This window comes from Chelonia mydas, chromosome 12 (assembly GCF_015237465.2).
Source record: "Chelonia mydas isolate rCheMyd1 chromosome 12, rCheMyd1.pri.v2, whole genome shotgun sequence".
Classification (NCBI taxonomy): domain Eukaryota; kingdom Metazoa; phylum Chordata; order Testudines; family Cheloniidae; genus Chelonia; species Chelonia mydas.
In genome coordinates this window covers 1,799,043-1,824,924 of record NC_051252.2, presented here as the reverse complement: position 1 = coordinate 1,824,924, position 25,882 = coordinate 1,799,043, and the positions used below count along the sequence as shown (strand labels likewise).

At 53.8% G+C, this 25,882-nt stretch overlaps 2 protein-coding genes across 13 annotated transcripts in view; one reads left to right on the top strand and one right to left on the bottom strand.

Annotated features, from left to right (window-relative positions):
• CARMIL2 (capping protein regulator and myosin 1 linker 2) overlaps positions 1–6,081 on the top strand; it is a 146,580-nt gene extending 140,499 nt beyond the window's left edge. For 3 of the 7 annotated variants that reach the window (XM_037877427.2, XM_043526070.1, XM_043526073.1), the window contains 2 exons: positions 1,604–1,720; positions 2,137–6,081. In XM_037877427.2, the coding sequence (XP_037733355.1) occupies positions 1,604–1,720; positions 2,137–2,291 (272 nt within the window). In that variant the 3' untranslated portion in view covers positions 2,292–6,081. Of the gene's footprint in view, positions 1–734; positions 1,578–1,603; positions 1,721–2,136 lie in introns of those variants that run through there. The other 4 variants (XM_043526071.1, XR_006285127.1, XR_006285128.1 and 1 more) reach the window with 4 other exon arrangements.
• LOC114021168 overlaps positions 4,055–25,882 on the bottom strand; it is a 42,143-nt gene continuing 20,315 nt past the window's right edge. For 3 of the 6 annotated variants that reach the window (XM_043526075.1, XM_043526074.1, XM_043526077.1), the window contains 12 exons: positions 23,634–23,749; positions 21,524–21,614; positions 15,955–16,034; positions 12,932–12,976; positions 12,082–12,116; positions 10,593–10,756; positions 10,069–10,156; positions 9,385–9,462; positions 9,176–9,271; positions 6,966–7,816; positions 5,960–6,069; positions 4,055–4,991 (listed from right to left, as the gene is read on the bottom strand). In XM_043526075.1, the coding sequence (XP_043382010.1) occupies positions 4,931–4,991; positions 5,960–6,069; positions 6,966–7,816; positions 9,176–9,271; positions 9,385–9,462; positions 10,069–10,156; positions 10,593–10,756; positions 12,082–12,116; positions 12,932–12,976; positions 15,955–16,034; positions 21,524–21,614; positions 23,634–23,749 (1,815 nt within the window). In that variant the 3' untranslated portion in view covers positions 4,055–4,930. The remainder of the gene's footprint in view (positions 4,992–5,959; positions 6,070–6,965; positions 7,817–9,175; positions 9,272–9,384; positions 9,463–10,068; positions 10,157–10,592; positions 10,757–12,081; positions 12,117–12,931; positions 12,977–15,954; positions 16,035–21,523; positions 21,615–23,633; positions 23,750–25,882) is intronic. The other 3 variants (XM_037877428.2, XM_037877429.2, XM_043526076.1) reach the window with 3 other exon arrangements.

Below are 25,882 nucleotides of genomic sequence, written 5' to 3'. Positions count from 1 at the left end.
TGAACACCCACTTCGTCGGATGAAGTCTATAAGGTGCCCCAGGCCTCTTTGTTGGTTTGTAACTGCGCTCTGAAACCTTGTGTGTGTAACCCATGGGCTTAATAGGGCGATATCTCTTTACGAGACGCATTGGGGGAGGCAGGAGTGAGCTGTGTCTGGGTCATTGTTGCTAGGCAGATTAAGCATGCCACATCCAGAAGCTTCTGGAATTGGGGGTGGTAGTTTTGGGTCTGCTCCCATAGGGTCCCTGTTGTGGGGTCAGACTCCCTGCGGGCGAGCGATTTGTAACCTTTGGTGAGCTAGAGTTCACTTCATTATCCTCCTCCAGTGCCAACAAAAACCCCCACTCCCCCAGAAAGTAGCTGGAGCCCCAGAGGTCAGTCTAGAAGGATTTTCAGCAAGGACTGCACAGGGTCAACCTCCCCACATTCAAGTCCCAAAAGGAACTAAAGAGGAATTTAATTAAGTAACTTTATATAATCTTATGATAAACAAATCTATTTTTTATGACATGACATGGCTATGTTATAACCCACAGACATTACCTTCACAGTTATACATAAATAAAAACAACAAATTAAAATCTGAACAGTTTAGTCCCCACAGAAATACAGCGAGAAGAACCTGAAAGTTCCCGAAAGCTTAGGTTTTGTTCACCTAAGCCTCAGAGTCTTTGATAACCAAATCTAGACAGTTTGCTGAGTCTAAAACATATTCCCTCCCCTTGCTTGTAGGAATCTTCAGTTGGAATCCAGGCAGACTCGTCCCCTGCAAAAAGCACTGCGAGCCAGTCAGCTGACTGATTAAATCTAGACACGTAACTGAGTGGTTGGTTAAGGAAAACCCTGTTACAAGAAAATACAAAGCTGAGAATAGCAAAATAGGAATGATTCTTTCCCGCATCACATTTAAAGAAAAGCTGGTGACTCAGACTAGTTGAGACAAGTTAATGGGAACAGTTTGACTAAAATCAAAACAACATTCCACGCGGACAATTAAAACAGAAGTGATTTTTCCCTCCCAGTTTCCCCGGCTATAATGTGCCTTGTCCAGGCTTCCCTGTTAGAGGGGTCACAAGACCACGAACCGGCTACAAAACGCTTCAGCGTTTGGGACACCAGCCTGCTTCCTGCTCAGCTTCTCCCAACTCACCCGGGGCCCATGGCCTTCTGCAAAGCCGCCGTCCGGACCGCTCGCCCGCAGGGAGCCTGACCCTGCACCAGGGACCCTGTGGGAGCGGACCCAAAACTACCACCCCCTTTCCAGAAGCTTCTGGATGTGGCATGCTTAATCCGCCTAGCAACAGTGACCGAGACACAGCTCACTCCTGCCTCCCCCAATGGGTCTCGTAAAGAGAGATCGCCCTATTAGGCCCATGGGTTACATGCGCGCGCGCACACCCCGTGCACCCCTTCAAGCCTGCCAGACCCCACCTGCGAGCTCCACGAAGAAAGGGGCCAGAGCCAACTTCAAATCTGCTTTAGTGCTGTTGACATTGGTGCTGCAACAGCAGGAATAGAGGTGCCTAGACTCCTGCACAGGCCCCGTGCCCCGCCAGTGGGCCCCCCCAGCTGGTAACATCACACTGCTGTATTTCCTTCAGGTGTAAAAATCCCCCTGCGCCTGCAGCGCTCGCCAGTCCTGAAACGGAAGCCTCAACCCAACTCCCTGGTGGATGTGGCAGGGAGCAGCACACCCAGCCCCCCGGCAGCACTGAAGGGTAAGGATGGGCTAGCCCTACAGCATGGGCACAGGGCATGGCACCCGCACCAACTCAGAGCCCTTTCCCCTTCCGCATTGCCCCGGCACCTCCTGCTGGTGCTTGCCTAGCCTCCCCCCAGGCCCGGTCCGCTCCTCTTCCCTACACCTGCGTGCTGCCCCCTGCCTGATCCTGCTCTCCCCCCTACTAATGTGAGGTGGGAGTGGCCACCCTGAGGCCAGTGCAGTTACACTGGTGTAAAGGGGAGAATCTGGTCCTGTGGGGGCAGGTGCACAGAGGCTAAAGCAGCCAGACAGGCCCCTCCCCTCCTACTGAGCTGCAGCTCCCGGCTCCCTTTGTTGCTCTACGGAGGCACGGCACCATTAGTAATGCTGTTGTGACCCTCGCTCATGCTGTGTTTGTGGCCCCTTCCCCAGATTCTCTGCCACAGGACGAGCACAGGGCCACAGCTGAACAGCAGGGGGAGCGGCCGCAAGCCGTGGAACAACTGGTTGAAAATGCACAGAACAGCCATACACCAAAGAGCAGCGGCTCCAGACCTGCCAGCAGCCCCCCAGGGACAATGAGTTAGTGGGGGCTGCCGCCCGCTGTCATTTCCAATAAACCACTGCGACCGAGTGCAAGCTGAAGGGTTATAATTTGCAATAGCAGCTCAAGCACCTGTGCAGTGTAGGGCACCATGGCCCAGGCAGCGGGGAGATGGGGGAGGAGGCCCCCAGCCTGCTCCCCATCCCTTCGTGCTCCCAGGTGTAGATCATCAGCGCTGCCTATGGAAATGGGGACAGACCAGAGCCTGGCCCCACTGGAGGGGCTGCTAACAATTCCTGAACGATCTACAAGAGGACCCCCTTTCCAGCTCCCACTACCCTCTGCTAGTCTCATACCGCGCACAGCTGGCTTTACACAAGCTCCAGCTGCCTAAAACAGAGATGCCAAAAGCCAGTAGCTGAGTTTGCCACCAGCCTAAGCTTTTCCTGGAGCATCTGGCTCTGTGGATGCATGCACAGCTATGGGCCAGTGGCTTGTGTGTGTTTGCCATACATGGGAACTTGCCTTGTATTGTACAGCCCCAGAACAACAGGGCTGTGCAATGCTGTGTTAGGTGGTTTTCAGGCAGGGTGTGATACTCACATCCAAACCTACTCAATACAGAGCAATCTGTCTCTTCTGGGGCCCAGAACGGGTCGTTCCCCTCCAACCATTAGTCTGGGTGCATGCCGTCAGTTTGATTTAACCTGTCTGCACGATCCTGCCATTCTTACTCAAGCAGATCCTCCACTTCCAGCAACAGGGGTTTGGGCTGAAGGCACAGCCCATGTGCTCTGTACACGCTGGTTCTGCGTTCTGCTCCGCTCCACCATGGCAGGCTGGAAATTCTGTGGCACTGCTCAGTCAGTCGAAAAAACAAACCTGGAGGGTTTGATTAAAATGTGAACATGACTAATCCCAGATGTGTAGCTCCCTGTGTTTCTCCTGCCGGTGCATTTATTTCAGGTGCCCCATCATTTCAGCGTAGTGCAGAACTGGGCACAGAAACTGAGCAACTGCTCTGAAGCAGCAGCAGGTTTAGGCAGCTGGACAGGTGTGGCGGGGGAGGGAGAGGGGGGTTGATAAGCACAGGAACTCAGGGTCTGCAAAGATGAGCTGCTGGGAAATAGTTAAATTGAAGCTGCTGCAAGGAAAGGAGCTCTTCAGACCTGTCCCGCTCTTGGTTCCGGCTGGCTGCGGGCTTGACAAGTCAGTCACATCTGGGTCTCGGCTAAAGTTTTTGTCATCAGCACAACGGCTAGAATTTATTTAATTTAGAGTCTGGATCAAAATTCTGCAGCCAAAAATACAAGTAATTCTGTCCCCAGGCTCACAGCCTAAGGCAGTGGTCCCCAAACATTTTACATCAGCCCCCCCCCCGGGTCCATGTTGTCCCCAGAGCCATGGTCAGAGCTGGGGGTGGGGCTGGCAATCAGGGTGCTGCCAGGGGCTGAGACCAGAGCTGCAGCTGGGGGTGGGGCATTCACTCTCTGCATCCCCCCGCCCACGTTCCTCCACACCTCTCCCCCCACCCCCCTCCCTGTTTGGGAACCACTATCCTAAGGCAACAAGACTTCCCTTAGCCCTGCTATTTCACATACACAGCTGTTCCCAGTCCTCTGACAGACGGTACCTGCCTGTAGCTCAGCTAGGCCCACAGCCTCCGCCCGCACAAAGCAGAGCGAAGGACGCTGTATTTGCGTTGTGAACAGAGGTCCCTTTGCTTCCCCCTCCAGCTGCGCAGCATGCCCCTTGCTGCACCTGATGTGCATGAGGGGGATGAGGATATTCTATCAGAGCCATGTATTTAAAAACAGACAACTTTTTATTTTTCATTTCCAAAGCATAAACCATGTGAAATATTTTATAACAAACGGAGCAGGAACCTAATCAAACAAAGCATTAAAAGACCAAACTACTGCATTGACTCCAGAGTTGCAACTGGTAGAGGGGTGCACTGCTGCGGATAAGGAACGCTACCACAGTGCTTTCCTAACCTCTGCTACAACATGGGAACTCCTCTGGCTGGAGCCTAGGGCTGGGGCATTAGCCCAGTTAAGGGATGCTGCAGGTTGTAAGGAGATGTAGCAAGCCCCTTGCTCATAGGCATCTCAAAAGCACACGCAGAGCACCTGCTCCTATCCCCGCTCATTGCATTCCTTGACAAATAACAGACCGGGTGGGTGTGCGGGACAGGCAGAGCGCTGAAGGGCATTGCTTTCCAGCTGGGGTTTAACATGCTGAAGAGGTGATTGTAGGGAGGAGGGAGAGCAGAATATCCCACAGCAAGGTATCCTGTCTACCTGACGTTCCCTACACCAGCCCTTCTCCGTGGAGCACAGGAAAAAAACCAGTTGCCCCTCCCAGCCATAGCTAAGCCTGAAATTCAGCAGTGTCACACCATGCCAGTAAAGGGTCACGCATGCTGCTTCCCTGCAGCAACCACAGCCCTTCGACTGCCCCCACTGTGGCAGGGGACTCCCAGCATATGGCACAGTAGCTATTCCAAGAGTCTGGGCCGGAGTTGTGGGGACTTGGAGTGCCTTTTGGGTAACTTGAGTGCCAACGGACCTTCCTTTTGGCCCCAGAGAGCCTACTCTGTAGGGATATCGAGTCATGCTCTTCCCTTCGGGAACAGGAGAACCTCTGAATAGCACGTTGGAACTCCACCAGGGCCTCTGCTCAGGGCTGCTCAGCTTTGGTGATCACCCAGCAGGCCCACCGCAGCATCGCCTTCGAGATCCTGTCAACCAAAACATGAGCACGAGTGAGAATGGGACGGCTGCTCTGCAACTGCCGTGCTTACCTACCGCAGGGCTCGGCTGCCATCCAGAACAATGCTGTACTCTGCCGAGGGAGCCCCTGAGCGAGACCCCAGAGCAGCTGTGCCCAAGCTGTGCTCCACACAGCAGTGACTGGTAATCCCCAAAGAGGCTGGTCACATGGTGCCGCTGCTTCTCTTCAGCTGCTTTGACAAGGGTCCAAGCACTCATTGCCAAGGACTGTAAGAGCAGCTCAAAGCAGGAGTCAACCTGGCTGCCTTTATTAGAGCTGGCCAAGAGCTGGGACTGCCAGCTGCCAATGAGAGGAGAAAGGAACAAGGTACTGACAGTATGTCCAGGGTGGAAGGGAACCAGTGGGCAGGGGAACACTGCAGGTGGGAGGAATTAAGCTGTGTAACGAAGAGACAAATCAAGTGTGATTAGTGTTCTCAGAGAGGGAACATGGGTTAGCGCTCCAGTTCTATGCCCCACAGGCGAGAACTGCCATACTTACCACCCACATGTTTGATAACCGCAACTGGGAGGGGAGAGGGCCATGAGTCAATCTCTGTATTACAGTGTGAACCACACTGGCTTGGTTTGAGAGCCCACCGCCTAGTGAAGCAGTGGGGACCCAGCTCACAGCAGTGTCAGTCACTGCATGGCCAGAGACCCACAGGTTGGGTTTGTAGGGGCTATGCAAGTGCAGCTCCCCGACAGCAGCATGGCACTGCGGCCCAAGCTGTTGTCAGAGGGAGCTGGTGGATGGGAGTGAAATCTAAGGGGGACCGGCGCAGCTCTCTCCTCAGCTGTACCGGCAATAGGGTCTCTGGAGCCGTGCCAGCTGCTTTGGACAGGATGCAGAGCAGCTTATGAGGTGCAAAGGGAATTTGAGAAGCCCACTTAGCTGGGGTGTGTCCCGTCTGGGAGATCCACGCACCGCACTGACCTGGTGAAGTTCACTCGGGCACAGAGATCTGGCGTTGGTGCCTTGTAGGTGTATTGAAACGGGGTTGTTTTCACATACTTCTGGAGGGAAGGAAGACAATTTGGTTCAATCTATGTTAAACATCACAGCTGAAAAATACCCCCAGCCCATGCAGAGCTCCGGGCATAGCTTTCTTCCCCACCAGCTCTCCTGGCTCAGGAGCTGGTTTCATGCACATTTACCCAGTGGAACCATGACACTAGATGTCCCCAGGGAAAGACAAGAGTTCTGGGCAAGCCAGCATGCAGGAGCAGGGGATTCTCTTGGAAATCTGAGTTACCCTGAGTGCTTGGCGCAGCCTTGGAGTGAAAGCCTCCCGGAACAGACACCAACCTTAAGGAGAGGTCCCCTGAAAAGACTGATCCCCTCCAAGGAGGGGGCCTTGTGCTGTAAGATTGAGCCTACTTCAGCATGTGCAGCATGGCAGGGCCTCTTTCACACGTTACTGGGTTAGTTACTTAGAGAGCTGGAGGATTTCCTTGGTTGTTTAGGACCCCGTCTCCATCTGGGAGCCCAGGAGGTGACTTGTAGCAAGTGCTGGAGTGTGTTCTCTGTACTCTCACCCCTGCGCTCTGACGAACTCCTCCAAATCCTGCTGCATGTGGCTTCTGCCGCCCCCTTCCCCAACCACATGGTCACAACAGGCTCTTCCCACCTTCCCACCATGGACATGGCTGTCTGCTGTCTGGCACAGGAGTGATGGCTACTATTGGGAATGCCTGGCAGAGGGCAGTTCCCTGGCAGACGTGGGCTGACACAGACCCCTTGCTCCTGGAGCAGAACTGTTGCAGGGGAAGAAAGCTCAGGCCCAGCAAGGGAGAGGCAGACAGCCTCAGAGGGAGCCCTTCCCTTTTCTTCTCAGCTGGAAGGCTGGTGGCTACAAGGCAGGGCCTTGGGGCTGGGAGACAGGAGACTGTGGGACACTAAGACAAAACTAAGAAGTGACAATGAGCCTCCGAATCTTTACCTGTAGCTGGCCTGGCCCGGATGCAGCCATGCTCCCGACTGCAGCTGTCTCATTCCCTCTTCCTGGCAGCCCCTCCGGGTCCCCAGGCAGTGCAGGCTCCTGAGCTGGCCCGGCCTGCTCCTGCCTGCTCTTCTTGGCTCTCTGAGCACTCACCAACTCCATACCTGGGTTCTGGCCCACTATGTTCATGTCCATGCAGCGCGTGTCCCCCATGGGCACATCCGCATGGGGAGGTTTCCTCTGTGCTCTCTGATGGGTTTTGCCTGGGCTGGGCAAAACCTGGCCATGGACCTTATCGTCATCCACCAGCAGCTTTCTCTTAGTCACCCTGTGCTGCCTGCTCCTGCACCGATCTTTTCCCCCAGCTCCACTCCCCAGCTCAGTGTCCCCTTCAGAGCTTGTCAGACCACTGTTCCCCACATCTGGGAGGGAAGCCACGCCACCACGATCAGCCTGCCCTCCATTTGCAGGGGGTGCTGCTCTGCTGCCCAAAATAGGAAGAGCAGGAGAGAAAGGGCACAGATTGGTTTGGAAAGCCCCAGGTGGCTGGCCGCAGGGGATGTCATGGCTGGCATCACGGTTTTTGTCCACATGTGGTGCCCTCTGGAATGTGGCAGCAGCTGTTCCTTGACTGGCAACCTCTGGGGCACATGTACTGCTGTAGGACAGCAGTGATGGGGATACAGTCTTCACTGGTTCACCCTGGGATAAGGTACAAGGGGACTTCTGGCTGGAAGGCTCCAAGAAATCTGGGGTGTTGCTGTCAGGCTGCGTGATGGCCGCCTCCTCTGCAGAGCTGGCCAGCTGGGCCTCTTGTGTGCTTGGCAGGCTGGGCTGGATAATGGACTTCTCTGACAAAAGAGAACAAAACACAACTTTCTCTGTGGACGAGGGCAGGAGACAGCAGCATGGGCAGAGCCTGTCCCACCTCTCTGGGGCTGGGAAGGCAGCTGGGGAAGGACAATTCCAAAGGGGAACTATCCACAGGGGCCAATCATGGCAAAGTTGGCAGGAGAAGGTTAGGCCTGAATAAAGACTGGGAGTGGATGGGTTATTACAAAAACTAAATTTCCCCCTACTGTTACTCACACCTTCTTGTCAGCTGTTTGAAATTGGCCACCCTCATTACCACTATAAAAGTGATTTTTCCTCCCTTGATATTCTACTGTTAATTGAATTGTCTCGTTAGACTGACCCCCGACTTGGTAAGGCAACTCCCATCTTTTCATGTAGTATGTATATATACCAGCTACTGTCTTTTCCACTCCATGCATCTGATGAAGTGGGTTCTAACCCATGAAAGCTTATGCCCAAATAAACGTGTTAGTCTCTAAGGTGCCACAAGGACTCCTCGTTGGTTCTGCTACAGCAACTTTTGGCTACCGGAGGGGTCCTTCAAGTGTCTTATCCAGGTTCTATTGGGCATTTTCTCCTCCGTGCTGACTGGCTGTTTGCACCAACACCCTCCCTCACAGAGTCTCTCCCTGCTGTACAGGCTGCCCCGCCCTGACTCATTCCACATCCCCTCTCCCTTCTGGTGTTTTTCCGTTTAGCTGATCCTGTCCCAGCACAGCCCCTCCCAGAACATTAAAACAAACCCAAGTGGTGGCACTACTACAGCTTCTGTCACTGATCCCGTCGTTCACTCTGCCCGTTATCCTCCGTCCCCCAGCCGGTGTCTGTCTAGTTGAGTTAGCTCTTCAAGACAGGGGCTGTCTATTACTCTGTCTGTACAGCACCTAGCACAATGGGGTGCTGATCTCCGGTGGTTCCTAGGCACTACCATGATACAGGTACCACCAATATTGTGCAAGGGCATCAGCCATTTATGCGGGGAGAGAAAGTCTATCACCCTTGGTGCATGCAGATGGGTGGACTGGCAAACGCTATCACACACACAAACAGGCACCTGAATATATCAAAGAGATTCAGGCTGCACCTTCCTGAAAACCATCCCCATCCCCTGCACATGCTCACATCATGGGCCACATTTTAAGAACTGCGTGTGCAAAAGTGAGTGTGCAGTTTCAAGTGTGATGGTGGTAACAAGGCTTATAAATTGCGTGCATGTGCACGTTATTACACAATTCTTCCTGTCTGACCCTGTATCTCCAGAAGGTGTAAGATACCGGGTGTACAGACACACAGAGAGAAGGAAAGACGCTCTCCACTTGCAACAGGAGATGCTGTAGGGAGATGTGTGCACTCACCTTCCAAGGAGGATGACAGAGTCACGGACACTGACTGAAGCTTGTCCCAGGGATTATCCAGGGATACGTCCAAACTTCGGGACATCGCACCAGGGTCTGCCAAAAGCAAGAATGAAATTAGACTGCAGCCCTACAGATTGGAGAACTGCAGGCCAGGCAAAAGGCCTCAGCAAGGAACAGTGGCCACTGGCTCAGGCTCCTCTACTCACCATTGGGGCATGACACTACGCTACTGTCATCCGGGTCCCTGTCAAGGCAGCTACTCCCAGGAACGGTGTGAGGAGCTCCTGCAGGAAAAGGGGGGTTGCCGTCACACTCTGGGTGCCTCTCGCTGACTCAGCTCATGCCCTGAGCGCACCCTAAAGCCCCACCCTCAGAACCACAGCGACCCGTCAGGGCAGAGCTCCACTGGGGATGATTACAGGGTTCACAAATCCCCTGGCGAGAGGCAGCATCTCATTCTAGCTGCATCTGTGAAGGGCCAGGCCAGGGACTGGAATGCCAGTTGCCATCCCACGCCACGTGGACCAACATCCCCAGAGAGTGCAGCCCTGCAGGCAGGGCCTGACTGAACCATGCGGCTCAGGAGCCCTGCCCCCATTCCAGAGCCACCCCTGAGAGGCAGACCCAGTTGGTGCAGAAAGCTCTTGGTGCAGAAAGCTCGTGAGGGATGGGAGCGGAGAGAGTGTCAGGCAGAGGGTGCCTCACTGAGACCTGGGCACGCTCCTGGAGAGCCCCAGCCAGCAGGGAGCCTGCTAACACGCAGGGAGCTCTGACTGAGAGCCTGCAGCTCTCAAAATCAGGTCTGCAAGGAGCTCAGGCAGAGCCCAAGCCCAGACATAGCAGACTGTTGCGCACAGTCTGTGTCCTGTAGGTACGGCTGTGGCACTGACCTGCCAGGCAGGCATCATGAATCGCCTCCTTCTCCTCTGGGCTGATCACCAGGAAGTTGGCTGGTACTGTAAAGACGTCCTTACTCAGCTGAAAAGAGAATTGTTAGCCAGCTTCTACTCCACAGACAGAGGGACAGGGAGTCCAGGCAGCCCGGCACACTGACCCATCCCTGGGGCTCTTAGCATCACTGGGAAAACCAGCAGCTCTTCCCCAGACCAGGAGAGTGAGCCCGGAAGAGCTGATTTTAGCTCTTAGGTCTGAGCATCCCGCGTGAGCTCTGGGAACCCGACGCAATGCAGTACTATCCCAAGAAATGCCAAAAGCCTGTATGCCACAGCAAGAGCCACCCTCGCTCCCTCCAACTCGAAACCTCTCCTGCACTGGGTCCTTCCCTCCCAAGGTCAAAGGATTTACCTCTTTCTTCTGCGAGAAGAGCCCCACCATCGGCCCTCAACCCCGCCTGGCCCCGAAACAAATCATTGGACACACACACAGCCAGGACAGGCTGGCAGCCAGGACTGACCTCCTCTCTCTTGCGCTCTGCCTCCCAGTTGGTGACAGGGAGCCTCTCCCCTATGACTGGCACCTCACTTGGGTCCAGTAAATCCAGGCAATCCTCGACATTCTGCTTCAAAACCTTGAGCCGTCTCTGCCCTATGTCGATCATTAACTGAGACACCGAGATCCCTATAGGGAGACAGACGCGCCCACGTCAACAAGCCTGAGGCCGCGAGCCCAGAGCCTAGTTGTGACACGCACAGAGAGCCTGGAGAAGCTATTTTGTACCAACAGCTCTCAGTACTTCCTTTCTGCTCCTAGCAACAAACTTGTCTTACATTCCCACAGCACCTTCCATCACACAGGATCACCAAAGCACTTTGCAAAGGATGTACCGCTCAAGAATTACTGAGCACGAAATGCCGCTGGCTCTGGGGCAGAAGGGGGCAACCCAAAGGCACTGGGGAAGGCAAGAAGAGTTTGGATGGGGTCTGCTCCGAGCCCTCAGCTGTGTGTTAGTTTTGGCTCCAGGAAGACCCAGGACTGGAACAGCAGGGGTGCTAAGAGCCAAGATGGGGGCGTCTCAGTGCAGTTCCTGACGGACAGGCACCCACAGCACACCACGGCCTCCTGCCAGCCGCTTTGCTGCCTGTCACAGAGAGGCAAGGGGCTGATTCATTAGAATGCAGACGAGTCAGAGGCTGCCCAACGGGAGCAGAGTTATAACCAGTGCAGTGACATGGCACTCCTGTGTAGGAGCGAGGTAGAAGGGGGCACTGCCCATGCTCTGTGAAGGCATACAGGATGGCCAGTGCCAGGGCTGTTGATCAGGCCCCTTTCACCAGCAAGGACATCACTTCTGGGCCGGGGGAGTTAATATGAATCTGGGCTCTTTATTAACCAAACTCTTAAGACCATTTTGTGCTGCTGAGAGTTCCACAGGCAGCCACCCAGGGCCAGAGGGAAGGCTGGGCAGAGCAGGCTGACCTCAGGGAAAACACACCTCCTTTGGATACCAGTGTAGAGTGGCCAAATGCGGCAAGCAAATCCTCAGGCCGAACTCCCTGCGCTTAGTGAAGACTGAGGGCCTCCCGCTGGCCTGACTGCGTTTACAGCCCTTTGCTCCAGAGTGGTTCTCTGACTGCAGCACAGATGAGGGCAAGGATCCCGGGCTCCGTGTTTTCAGTGGGTTTAGTAGCTGCACGGACAGCCCCAAAGCCCTCAGTCCTGTTTATCCACCGAGAGCCCTGGCAGCATCAGGGCGCACTGCCCATGCCGTTCAGCCAGCGCGCCTCAGCCCTGCCCAGAGCAGACAGCTCCGGAGCACAGGTCAGTCTTTAAACCACATCCAACTCCTTGCCGGGATGGCCGACGAGGCGGGCAGTTAGTGCCATTGTGGCAGAGGTCTGTGTAAGGTGGACTGAGAACTGAGATCCACCAACTAATTTCACACAGGTCAACAACACCGCCCCCCCCGCACCCCCCAGCCTCTCCGATCACCATGCCCACCGTACCTGAGGAGGAAATGGTCTTCAGGGTGAGGCCTCTCCTGCAACAGTCAAACAACACAGATCCCAGGGTCAGGCTCCAGACATCTTCCCTGGCCAGCACATGACAGAAAACCTTACAAAGCTCATGCAGTGCCCCCCGGCCCAACAGGGAAACCAGAGCCGGGGGGGTGCCCCAAGACTGAGCCCCTGTGGGAATCAGAGCCAGCCCCTGGCCTCTCTCTCTCTGAGCAATTTCACTCTGGCAGGCTCACTATACCAATTTGCTACAAGCAAAGCACTGCACTTCTTTGAGGAGAGGGGCCTTTCCAGGAATGCGCTAGCCCTACACTTCCGGGTGCGACGCTTGCACTGAGACACGGGGAGCTAACCCTAATGTTTCAGCCCAACTCCCTCCTCGGGGATATGAAGCGGGGAGCGTGCTGCTCTTCAGCAACAAACCCCGAACAGGAGGTGAGCAGTGGAAGTTGTAAGGCATGGTCTCAGCAGAGCAGGAGCTGCCTTCCTGCGCCCTAAGGGAGCCATTCACAAGCAAGGCAATGGTCCCTCTACCCCGCCGAGCCACTGCTCACTCAGGCAGAATACATGGCCAGTAGGGGAAGTTTCCTCACGCCCTGAAGCACGAGGGCTCACACCTTAACATTTCATCCCAACTATGAACACGCTCAGCCATGAAAACCAGCTTTTTTTGGTGACTCCTGCCAAGCTCAATCACAGCCTGTGACACAGGAGTCCCACACACTGGAAGCTGTGTAAACATGCACCTCCTTTCACTAGTCAGCACTACCCATGCCCTGATTTAGCACAGATCTCGGCAAGTCGGGAAAATGGTGCCATAACTGGGCCATGTACTCACTGCCACAGTTCCTTTATCTTCTGGAGGATCGAGGGCTCCTGATTACTGGAACAACAAAGAGTCTTGATTACCAGTGCAGCAGCCTACCCCACACGCCCACACAAGGCGCTGCCCTCGCTGTAGTAAGCAGCGCTATTTCCTTGAAGGCTTCATCTCCCCCTTCCCTCATCCCCTCCCCAAAAGAGCAGATGAGCTAGAACACCTGGGATGGTCATAAAGACAACCACATCTAACTTGCACAGTATCTCCCTCTGGCAGACTGGCTCATATCAGTGCAGTTCCTCCAAGGGGGATGTGATTAAAGCCAGGGGGAGAACAGCAGTTTAGAGCTACAGAGAGCCCCCAGGGAAAAACAGGGACACGGGGCATATAAGGGGTTTAGAGAACCATCACACAGGGGGCTAGTGAAAGCCTCAATGACTGACTACATGCCTTCAACCTCTGCAGTGCCCAAGCAGCTGGGCCAGAGAAGTACTAAGGGGTTCTGCAGGGAGCGCAGAATGGCCAGCCCTGCAGGTTCAAAACCCATGAGTCAGACACCCCAAAAAGGGTTAGAACACCTGGCCTGTGAGGAAAGGTTAGAACAACTGGGCATCTTTAGCCTGGAGAAAAGACTGAGTGAGGCCCTCATTACAGTCTTCACGATGTTAAGGAGTGTTATAAAGAGGATGGTGATCAATTGCTCTCCATGCCCAGTGAAGTGATGGGCTTAATCTGCAGCCAGAGAGATGTAGGTTAGATATTAGAAAAACTTTCTAACTCTCAGGGTAGTTAAGTTCTGCAATATGCCCAAGGGAGGTTGTGCAATCCCTGTCGCTGGAGGTTTAAGAACAGGTTGGACTAGGTTTGCTTGGTCCTGCCTCAGGGCAGGGGGCTGGCCTAGGTGATCCCCTTGAAGTCCCTTCCAGCCTGTTTCTATGATTCTATAAAATTAGCCCCAAAATCATGAGTTTTAACATTCAATTGTGATTTTTAATCTGTCTTCTAAATTCTGCCGTCTGTGCGCACCCCACTGTGCGCGAGCGCGCCACCCTATGGCCAACTCTCTCAAATAGCGAATGAGGCGGTTTTAGCCTCTTGGGCGGGAGCTTGCAATAGAGAACCCAACTGAGATCAGAGCCCCGTTGGGCTAGGCACTGTACAGCCACAAAGTAAGACACAGTGCCTGCCCTGAAGAGCTAACAAGCTATGGACCGGCCCATCATATATTGCTAGCAGGGTACACAAATCGTAGTGTTCTGGAGTTCAAAGCCAGAGGGGACCATCTTCTAGACCCATCTCCTCTCTATCATAGGCCACCAACACAGCCAGCCACTTGCACAGTAAATCCAACAACCATAATTACATCAAAGTATTACAGTCATCAGGAGACTCAACTACTGGGGGCCACAGGCAGAGAACAGGACGGACCCAGGTGAATCAATATCTGAGGCCCCGGCAGCGGCAGGAGATTAAGTGAGATATGACCAGATGATCTCCACTTCTCATGCTGCAGAGGAAGTTAAAAAGATCGCAACCCAAGTCTGACTCCAAGTATTTGAGGGACTGCAAGGGGACACTAGGCATTCAGGCTGAGATCCCCAAAAGGTATTTAGGTGCCTAGCTCCCATTGAAATAAATGGATGTTCGGTGCCTAAAAACACTTTGAGAACCTGGCCCTAGGATTCTAAGTTTCTGTTTCCAGCCTCAGAGAAGATTGTGGTGAGAGAGCCCAGCCCAGCGCCACTGCTCAGGTGCTCTGTGAGGAATGGACCTGGGATCGCTGGATGTAAAAATAAGAGGCTCACCCACTTGACCTGAAGGACCACATCTCTTAGCATGGAAGTAGTAGTAGACTCAGCCCTCTGTACATGGTCTACTTGCTAAAGGGTGACCCAGCCCTGTACTGTGTTAGTGTGGGTCACAAAGGCATCTCACTGGAGAAGTTCCTTATGGAAGGTTGTGTGGCAAAGTGGTTGAAACTTAACTCTGCTCTGTTAGAGACCTGGGCTCTATGCCCCGCTCTGCTTAAAGTGATCTTCTGCAAGCACGTAGCTTATCTGTGAAAATGGTGAATGATAGTTACTCCTTTCAAGACCATAGCAAAGGCACAAAAATATCATCCCTGGAAGAGCTAGGAGTTTGAGCATGCAGTTTAGCAAACCTGCCCTCCGGCCAGAGCCTTGTCTGGGAAGAGTTTCTCATATATTTATTTTGCTTTCCAAAAAGCATACGATGGGTGAAGCTTTTCACAGCATCTGCAGCCAGGGCCTCAATTCCATGACCCACCACAAATTTGCAAGAAATGGCCATGCCGTGAGCTACATGGAGACTGAGTGAGGGGCGCTGCCACAGGGCCTCTGAGGGGTAAAGAGGGAGATGGGATCCCAGACCCATCAACTCTATGCAGTTCCCACACAGAGGGTGGTTTTCTGCCTCTGTGACAGGCCTGCAGGGAAAAACCCTGCTCTCCAGGGAAATCCCCAGCTATAGGCTGCCCTCCCCCATTCCCTGTCTCCTGCAGGCGGGGGAAGAAGAGTCAATCAGAGCTGCTGGATATGCTGGGAACAACCTGATCCCTCAGCCCAAGCAAGAGGCCTAACCTCTTCTCCTGTAAGCAGACGGCTGGTGCACCCCTGCAGCTCTCACCCCAGTACACCGAGAGCTGCACTACCCCCCTGCTTCCTCTGTGTGTGTGAGAGAGTGTGTGTGTGTGAGTGTGTGAGAGAGTGAGAGAGAGTGTGTGTGAGTGTGTGAGAGAGAGAGAGAAGAGAAGAGAAGCTGGCTGCTGCTAACCCCACAAGCTCCTAGAGGTAGGGGTGGGGGGATGATAAAATTAAAAGTCGGAGGGTGTGATACTAGGGTCTTTCTGGCATCATCCCCGTGCACAGCCATGCAACACACAGGCCAGTTGATGCACCGTTTGCAATCTCTTGGCTTTGCCTTGGGGGTGTGGGATCCCCATGGGGCCCCCATCCTCAGCTGCCAACTCAGCGAGGGGGGAAGTGCGCGCTGGCAGCTGCCACACAAGCAGAGGGCCTTACCAGTTCAGCGCCTCCATCCTCTGCCTCTGCAAGGGCAACACGATGAACTGATGGACGGACAGGTAGAACTCGCACTCCTCCTGGAAGGGACGGACAGGCAGTGTCAGGCGGGGGGCGCACAGCAAAGCCACCTGCTCCCCCCGGCACCGGCTCTGGGCTGCTCCTCAGCCCCCCCAGGGCACTGGAGGGTAGGAGCCTAGGGAGCAATGGGAGTGTCTCCACCAGGCCCCTCAGCAAATGAGGGGTACGCGAAGGGTGGGGGGCCGTGGCCGCTGCAGGTCACAGGCTGGAGGGGGCCCTCTCGCCTCAGGCCTCTCTGGGGCTCCCCCTCGCTCTGCGGGATAACAGCCTGCCCCCAGTGGATGGGCGCCCCACAGCCCCGGCCCAGCCGCCTCCCGCCTGGTTGCCAGGGCGCCTGATGGCACAGAGACCTCTAGTGGCTGAACGACATACCGAAAGCTAGCACCCCCCCCCCCCGTATCTGAACAGCGGCCACAAAGACAAACCCCACCCCGTCCCGATTTTTCACACTTGCTGTCTGGTCACCCTAAGGCTCAGGCCAGTTTGACAAGCCAGGCTGGAGCAAGCCGATGCACTCCCTGGCCAGCCCCTCGCCGAGGGACGGACCCCACGGGGGAGACAGGCCAAGGAGTGCCTAGAAAGCTCTTGGGCAACTGCTGCAAAGGATTCTGGGAAAGCTCCTGGGCTGCAAATGGAGGAGCAGGGGACAAGCAGTCACCTCATCATGGGACGGGCATTGTGCCACAGGCACCAAGGAACTGAGGGTGTAATGGGATTGGGAGTGCCTGCTTCCTCCAGCCACCACATCCTCCCTCCCCGCACAAACCCCATTTTCTGAGGGGCAGTTCTCCAGAGCCTGGCACTGCCCCTACCTATTGGGGAGAGGGATAGCTCAGTGGTTTAAGCATTGGCCTGTTAAACCCAGGGTTGTGAGTTCAATCCTTGAGGGGGCCATTTAGGGATTTGGGGCAAAAATTGGGGATTGGTCCTGCTTTGAGCAGGGGGTTGGACTAGATGACCTCCTGAGGTCCCTTCCAATCCTGATATTCTATGATTCCCTAAGTCACTGGACCCTTGCCTTTCATCCCCACAAGCAAGGCATGGGTGTGCATGGGGAGCTTGGAGTCAGGCTCCCGCGACACCAGGACGCAGACCTCTCCAGAGATCTCAACCCTCCCAGGTACCCAGTCCCTCAGGTCTGGAATGCACAAAAAATTTCTGTAAAACAGACGAAGGACCCCCCCCCCCCCCAACGTGCCATGCCCCACCTGCCGATCCCCCATGTGACCTGCCCCATCCCTTCCCCCACCCCCACGCCACCCCCCCACATTCCGTGCCCCATCCCCCACGTTCCATGCCTCATCCCACCGCATCCATAATGATCTATGCTGTCTCCTCATTCCAAATGTTCTCTGATACTCACTGGTTCTTTCCCACATCCATCCATAATGTAACACACCCGCCACTGTCTCTCCACATCCCATCGAGGCCCGTTCCATATCAGACATGCTGCGTTGCCATGCCCTCCACCCCCCTCACCCTTCCCAGGACTTTCGGTGCCCAGGTGGCACCCCAGAACAGTCTATGTGAGGAAGCCCCTAATCCCATCCAGAATGGTCAGCAACTGGGGGCTGCACTCCCATCTCCATCCCATGCCCTCCAGAATATTCCATACCCAGGGGGTGCATCCACAACAAACTGTCCCCATGTCTACCCCCGGGGCATAGGAGGGCCTCATTTGCATCCTGGCATGTCAGCAGAGGCTGTTTTGCATAAAAGATGTTTGACAGGCCCCAGGGACCCATAGCAGACATGGCCCTCTGGGCAGCAAAGAAGACATCTGGGGAGCAAAGACCCAGACCAGGAGCAGGCATGGGCCTGAAGATCTGGAGGCAGCCTGGGGAGAGGCAACGCAGGGCTGCAGTGCCAGGCGCCGACCATACATAAGGTAGAGGGTGGGGTGTAGGACTGGAGGCACCATGAGAGGTGAGTCCCGGCTGAAAGGCAGAGCCAGAGCGACAGCAGTGTGCTGCCGAGCCAGGCCCAAGGAAGGGCCTGCTGCTGAAGGACAGGGAGCTGGGGAGGGTTGTATTCCCTTGGGAAGGTGGGGGGACCCTTCAGGAGGAAGACACTCAGGGGGTGGGGTGGGGTGAGAGGGAGCTCTCCGCAGTACTTCAGCCATCAGTCAGTGAGCCTCACAAGGCTGGCTGCCCAGAGCAAGCTGGAAGAGGAGGCCCAGCAGGCGATGAAATATCAGGAGGCTGCTTGCCTGCATGCCCAGAGAGCGGAGGCCGTTGTTGACCACACAGCTAGGAGCTGGTTCCCTAGCGAAGGAGCACCAGCCCTTCAGGAGAGGTCATACTGGGAAGGCCCACACCATCCGCCTGCCCGCGCAGGGGCTGCATTGGAGGCACTAGTTCTGGAGCTCCATCTAGTGCTAGGCAAAAAGAGTCATGGCTTAAGGCACCAGCTCCACTCTCTAGCCCAGGGGTGGCCAACCTAAGCCTGAAAAGGAGCCAGGATTTACCAATGTACATTGCCAAAGAGCCATTGCAGCAGCCACCAATCCGCTCCCAGCGCCTCCCACCCACTGGCAGCCCCGCCGATCAACACCTCCCAATCAGCTGTTTTGTGGTGTGCAGGAGGCTCTGTGGAAGAGGGGGGAGGAGTGAGCGCATGGCAGGCTCAGGGAAGGGGGCGGGAAGGGGTGGAATGGTGGTAGGGCCTGTGGCAGAGCCAGGAGTTGAACAGTGAGCCCCCCGCAGGCACATTGGAAAGTTGACGTCTGTAGCTCCAGCCCCGGAGTCGGTGTCTGTACAAGGAGCCGCATATTAACTTCTGAAGAGCCGCATGTGGCTCCGGAGCCAGAGGTAGGCCACCCCTGTTCTAGCCCAAAGCAAGCGTTAAGCCTTGTAAACATGGCTGGAGACCCTGGCAGGCAGCAGCTACTGGGGGTCACTCAACGTGTTGCTTGAGCAGAATGAGTTTACATGTGCACCATCCGTCTCTGCTGTGAACATGGGGTGAACCAGAGGCTGTGTGTGGATGTGTGGAGAGGCTCATGTTCCCTCCCTTGAGGATCCAGATTCCATTCCTTTCCCAGATAGCTCAATTCCCCTCCTCAAGATCCCCTCCTTCCCCCAAGCATTCTCCTCCTCACTATTTTGCTATCAGGTCTATGACACCCTGGCACTCCAGTGCGTTCCTTAGGAACTGGGAGGTGCCTTAGCTTTGCCTTCCCATAGAATATCAGGGTTGGAAGGGACCTCAGGAGGTCATCTAGTCCAACCCCCGGCTCAAAGCAGGACCGATCCCCGACTAAATCATCCCAGCCAGGGCTTTGTCAAGCCTGACCTTAAAAACTTCTAGGGAAGGAGATTCCACCACCTCCCTAGGTAACGCATTCCAGTGTTTCACCACCCTCCTAGTGAAAACGTTTTTCCTAATATCCAACCTAAATCTCCCCCACTGCAACTTGAGACCATTACTCCTTGTTCTGTCATCTGCTACCACTGAGAACAGTCTAGAGCCATCCTCTTTGGAACCCCCTTTCAGGTAGTTGAAAGCAGCTATCAAATCCCCCCTCATTCTTCTCTTCTGAAGACTAAACATCCCCAGTTCCCTCAGCCTCTCCTCATAAGTCATGTGTTCCAGGCCCCTCATCATTTTTGTTGCCCTCCGCTGGACTCTTTCCAATTTTTCCACATCCTTCTTGTAGTGTGGGGCCCAAAACTGGACACAGTACTCCAGATGAGGCCTCATCAGTGTCAAATAGAGGGGGACGATCACATCCCTCGATCTGCTGGCAAATGCCCCTACTTATACATCCCAAAATGCCATTGGCCTTCTTGGCAACAAGGGCACACTGTTGACTCATATCCAACTTCTCGTCCACTGTAATCCCAAGGTCCTTTTCTGCAGAACTGCTGCCTAGTCATTCGGTCCCTAGTCTGTAGCGGTGCATTGGAATCTTCTGTCCTAAGTGCAGGACTCTGCACTTGTCCTTGTTGAACTTCATCAGATTTCTTTTGGCCCAATCCTCCAATTTGTCTAGGTCCCTCTGTATCCTATCCCTACCCTCCAGCGTATCTACCACTCCTCCCAGTTTAGTGTCATCCGCAAACTTGCTGAGGGTGCAATCCACACCATCCTCCAGATCATTTATGAAGATATTGAACAAAACCGGCCCCAGGACCGACCCCTGGGGCACTCCACTTGATATCGGCTGCCAACTAGACATGGTGCCATTGATCACTACCCGTTGAGCCCGACAATCTAGCCAGCTTTCTATCCACCTTATAGTCCATTCATCCAGCCCATACTTCTTTAACTTGCTGGCAAGAATACTGTGGGAGACCGTGTCTAAAACTTTGCTAAAGTCAAGGAACAACACGTCCACTGCTTTCCCTTCATCCACAGAGCCAGTTATCTCGTCATAGAAGGCAATTAGATTAGTCAGGCATGACTTGCCCTTGGTGAATCCATGCTGACTGTTCCTGATCACTTTCCTCTCCTTTAAGTGTTTCAAAATTGATTCCTTGAGGACCTGCTCCATGATTTTTCCAGGGACTGAGGTGAGGCTGACTGGCCTGTAGTTCCCAGGATCCTCCTTCTTCCCTTTTTTAAAGATGGGCACTACATTAGCCTTTTTCCAGTCATCTGGGACCTCCCCCGATCGCCATGAGTTTTCAAAGATAATGGCCAATGGCTCTGCAATCACATCCGCTAACTCCTTTAGCACTCTCGGATGCAGCGCATCCGGCCCCATGGACTTGTGCTCATCCAGCTTTTCTAAATAGTCCCGAACCACTTCTTTCTCCACAGAGGGCTGGTCACCTCCTCCCCATGCTGTGCTGCCCAGTGCAGTAGTCTGGGAGCTGACCTTGTTCATGAAGACAGAGGCAAAGAAAGCATTGAGTACATTAGCTTTTTCCATATCCTCTGTCACTAGGTTGCCTCCCTCATTCAGTAAGGGGCCCACACTTTCCTTAACTTTCTTCTTGTTGCTAACGTACCTGAAGAAACCCTTCTTGTTACTCTTAACATCTCTTGCTAGCTGCAACTCCAGGTGTGATTTGGCCTTCCTGATTTCACTCCTGCAGGGGCTGGCTAAAGATCCTGTGTGTGTAGTGCTGCAGTTGAGTGTATCCCTACTTGCATGCACGCTGGAGGGGGCTTGAGAGCTTGTCACAGCAGTACAATGTAAAGTGAGCCCAGGCTGGTGGGTCAGGTGGGCTCAATGGTACCCCATTCCAGGTGGCACCCCGGAGGGAACCCATCACAATGTTGTAATATTTACTGAACACCTCAGCCACACAACAAAGCGAGTCAAACGGCTTCCAGCTGCACAAGGGGAGCTACGCCCAGCTTACGTTTGATTCTGGACCCTTGGTGAGGGCAGCTGCCTGTTCCACACAAGGCATCTCAACGGGATCCAAGAGCATTAGAATATCCAGAGATCAGGGCAGAGGGTCAACCCTAGAATATGACCCCCATCACTTTGCTCAGCTGGTGGATCCCATGGCTGCTGAGATAGACAGAGCCTTACCGCTTTGGTCTCCTCCTGGAAGCACACCATGTATTTCTGCAAGATGATAATCCTGCCAATGATGTTGGAGAACCCAGACTGCAGCTGAACACTAGAAAACAGAGAGCAGCAAAACAAGTTAGTGAGTGACAAATGGTCTCAAACATGCATGAGCCGTCAGGTGATGGCCTGCGAGGGGACTCGAACCGCTGCTCCAACTCAGTGGCGCTGTTAGAAATCGGCCTGTTGGGCGACCATCGAACAAAGCGATCCCAAGCGCAGCACCACAGTGCTTAGAGCTGCGCGGCCTGCATGCTATTCGCGACTCTGCTACTGACAACAGGCATGGCATTCTTCCCATCTGTAAAATGGGGCATTATAACACGTACCCACCTTTGATGGGGAAGCTGAGGCAGACAGGTTAAGTAACTTGGCTCAAGGCCGTGGCATGACTCCCTGGTGGAGCCAGGATTAAAATGTGCATGTTCCAGTCCCATGTTTGAAACAGGAGACTTTGCTCCCAAGAGTTTTCCAACAGTCACTGCTGCAGAGCTCAGCCTGGTGCATGCCTGAAAAGAGGGAGGCTGAGCAGTGACTCATCGGCAGCAACAGAGTCGGGACACAGAACTGGCAGGCACTGGCTGATGATGCGAGAGGCAGAATCCTGCAGTAGATGAGCTGCTTTATATCAGCAAGGGATGAATTGCTGCCTGCATGACTGAGGAGTTCAGGCTAAGCCACAGTGGCAGCCTCAAGTCTGACCCTAACACAAACCTGTGGTTTGCCCCAGTGCTGTTACCTAATGTCCAGCACACAGATAGCCAGGCAACACCCAGTGTCACAGGAGCAATCATCCTTCACGCTTACATAAAGCTTTTCCTGCCTTGCTCTCAAACCCCTTTACCAAGGCTGGTAGTATCCCCATTTTACAGATGAGGAGATGAAGGATCGGAGGGGAAGTAACCTGCCCCAGGACACAGAGAGACAGCGACGGAATTGGAACCAGAACTCAAATCTTGCGACTCCAATGTCTAGCGACTGGCTGCTGCTGCCTCCCTGCGAGGAGATTGCAGGGAAGGCGGGACTGGGAGACAGAGATGCCAGTGGGAGACTCCGTCAACTGTGAGAATGGGAACTACGGGGGAAACCCTGTTGGAAGACAGCAAGGGACACTCCAGCGGAGCCTCAGAAGCACCACTAGCTCTGATGAGTGTATATCAGACTAAGGCTTCTAACAGGAGGCTCATAAATGTTCACTTAATTCCACCTACGCTCACAGAGATCTTCTGCTGGCTGGGGATGCGAGTATTTCTGGCACGAACATCCAGTTCTCTAAGCGAGGAGGAACCCCCGGCTTGGAAAATGATCATGAGGGGCAATGTCTGTCTCTGGAAGCGAGACACTGAGAACATCAGCAGGACGTTTGCTGCCATGTCTTCTCTTCCACCAGCAGACAGACATTTAGCTTAGAGCTAGTGGATAAGTAGAAAGGAAACACTGCAGAAATGGTAGAAGTGTTTTCCTTCCATTGTTTTTCCTAACGGTCCAATTCCACCTTTGAAAATGAAATTGAAGAATAGGGCAACTTTCAAACCTTCTGCTGAGCAAAATGAACCCAGCTCCTTACACCTCATAACAGCTTGTAGCCAGCAGAGTCCCAAGGAGGGTTATAGACCAATATAATCCCTTTACCCACGTTGGGGTGGCACATACAGCAGCCCTACACAGACTGTTTAGGACAGGAAGTGAAGGACACCAGATCCAACTGAAACCGCGGAGGGAGGTTAGAGAGGCAGAATGGAACCCCCCGAAGTTACCATTAGCCTTGGTGTCCTAGCCAAACTTTGTGACTCCTGTGTAAAGTGCCACTGGACCTTTAACAATTCCAAATAAGCGGGACCTCAGTCGAAATCTCAACTCAAAGGCAACACAGTTTGCACCACAGCACCTCCAGGCATCGTGCTGGGACAGTAGATAAGTTACTTCCAGCAGCACCTGGGCTTTCCACATAGGCCTCCCACCCAGCTACTGATTTAGCCCAACCCAACTTTCAATGAAATCTGCTGAGAGCCTGGCCAGCAGCTGCAATGCAGTTACCCCAGCAGGGGTCGACAGATGAGGTGAAACCCACCATTCCGCCATCTCCACGGCTTCCAGGGAAACAACCACCCGGATGTAGTAGGACCCATCTGAGACGTGCAGGACGGCGGCACTGCCTTGGTCTGCAGCCTTCAAGTCACTCACAACCTATCGAGAGATTGGGGAGAAAACAAACATGGGCTTGACTCTTCCATCATCCCTGAGGAACAGAGCTAGTGTTCAACACCCCACCCAGCAAGACAGCCAGGGCGGGGGATGCTGCAGACACTCGGGCCTCCTTTACAATCACTCACCATGAAGTCACTGAATTAAATTCACCCCTGAAGTCACAGGAACTCTGCATCTGCCCATGCCTTCCCGTCAGGGAATCACACTTAGGGGAGCAGCAGGTGGAAACAGCGGGGGTCATGTGAGTGCTACTCCATAGGCTGGGTAACAGCAGGAGTTTCCAGCAGGGAGGAGAGGGAACCAGGCGAGGGACAAAGGAGGGATGGCCCCACCACCCAGAGACTTGGAGAACGTTGGCAGCAGGAAGCCAGGCAGGAGGGGGCCAGGGAAAGCTGTGGGCAGGAGCCCTGCAGGGAAGCAGAGTGAGACACAAGGCAGCCTTAGGGCAGGGCTGCTGCCCTGGCTCTAAGGAAGTTCGCGATGCTTTGCCATGGTCACATGACACAAACCCTACCCCCTGCAAGTCCCAGGTTGGGTCAGAAAGGCCCCTTGAGAGGAAGCAGCCAGAGCTGGGAAGTATTGCACGGAGGCCTGTACTCTAAGCTGTCCAGGGTTACAAGGATCCAGCGAGGCCTGTTACATGAAATTGTTTATAAAAGTCAGCAAACGTTAAAGACGGCCAGACTGGGTTAGCATACACACAGAGGTCTGATACCGCCCAGGGACTGTGTTACGGTAATGACTGGTAATCGCAAGAACAGAACCGGAAATTAACAGACCAAAATTGGTATGTTGGAAAATAAGCCTCACCAGTAGCCAAAGTAATGAGGGGATAGGCTATTGTGCACCACTCCCTTTTGGGGTCCCTAACAATAGGCTTTGGAGGGGATCAGAGCACCAAAGATGGCTAGACTGGAAGGAACACGCTTTACCCTCCTGGCTGGGACCTTGGGATCTGCTATGACACCAATGGGCCTTCATCATTCTGGTCCTGAAAGGCATTCTGACCAGCCCGGGCCAGAGAGGGGGAACTGGCAAAGTCAGGCTCCAGCTAAACCCTGAACAGCACCTGGAATGGGAGACATGGGTTCCTGTTCTCACCCCCACCCTTAAGTGTCTTTTTCCTTCCCATCTCTCACTTTTTCTATCTTCTGTCTAGAGTCAGGCTTAAACACCATTTTTTGCAACACTGCTCTGAGACTGTGACCAGAAAGGCAGCTGAAATCAAGTCCTAAACAGACCGACATTGGTATGAGTTTGCCAGGTCTCAGTGTGGCTGATCAGACCACGTGCCAGGCCCATGTTTCTCCAGCAATAAGGTTGCAAGTGAAAGTCAGCACCAAAGACAGAGCTGCATATTCTATCTTTGCTGTTCTCGTCACCATCTTTTGTCTTGTTTTATCTTAAGGAAGCAAGACTGAACTTCCACCAAAACAGCTGCAGCTCATCTCAACTCATCTTTTTAATTTTTCCCAAAAAGGACACCTATCATCTTTAACACGATTTAAAAACTGTCAGGTCGTCTTCCCTATAAGAAACTTTCTACAGCTAAAGGGAAAGGGAGTAAGAGATACTGTTAAAATGAAAGCCTTACTTCATACACTCCTTTCTAAATGCGCTTGCTGTTTTTCCTTCTTTTTCTGTATCTTTAATAAAAGGTTTAAAACAATTTACTGGTTGTTGTTGTTGCCCTGGTACTAAACAGGTATCTGTGCTCAAAACCCCAAGCCATTCTTAATGGTTTAGTGTCGGACAGTGACAGTCATGTTAATGCCTTTGACTTGCTGGGCTCATTTATTCCATCGAAATTAACACAGCAGAGGGAAGACTGGTTGTAGAGGAAAAGAGGGAGTGCAGAAGAGAGGCAGGGGAATGGGGGCCCCATTCAGGAGAGGAAAGGGGGCTAATTCAGGACAGATGGCAAGAGGGAGCAGCTGACTGGCGCAAGTGAAGAAAAAGATGTTTGGAATTTCTAAGGCAGGCGGCAAACTCCCCTGCAATCAGTTTGCATGAGAGCAGCTCAGGGGTGTACATAGGCAGGTGAAGGGGAGTCACTCGAGCTGGGAAGGAAACAGTTTTTCATCCGACAAACAATTTTGAGATTACCACCGT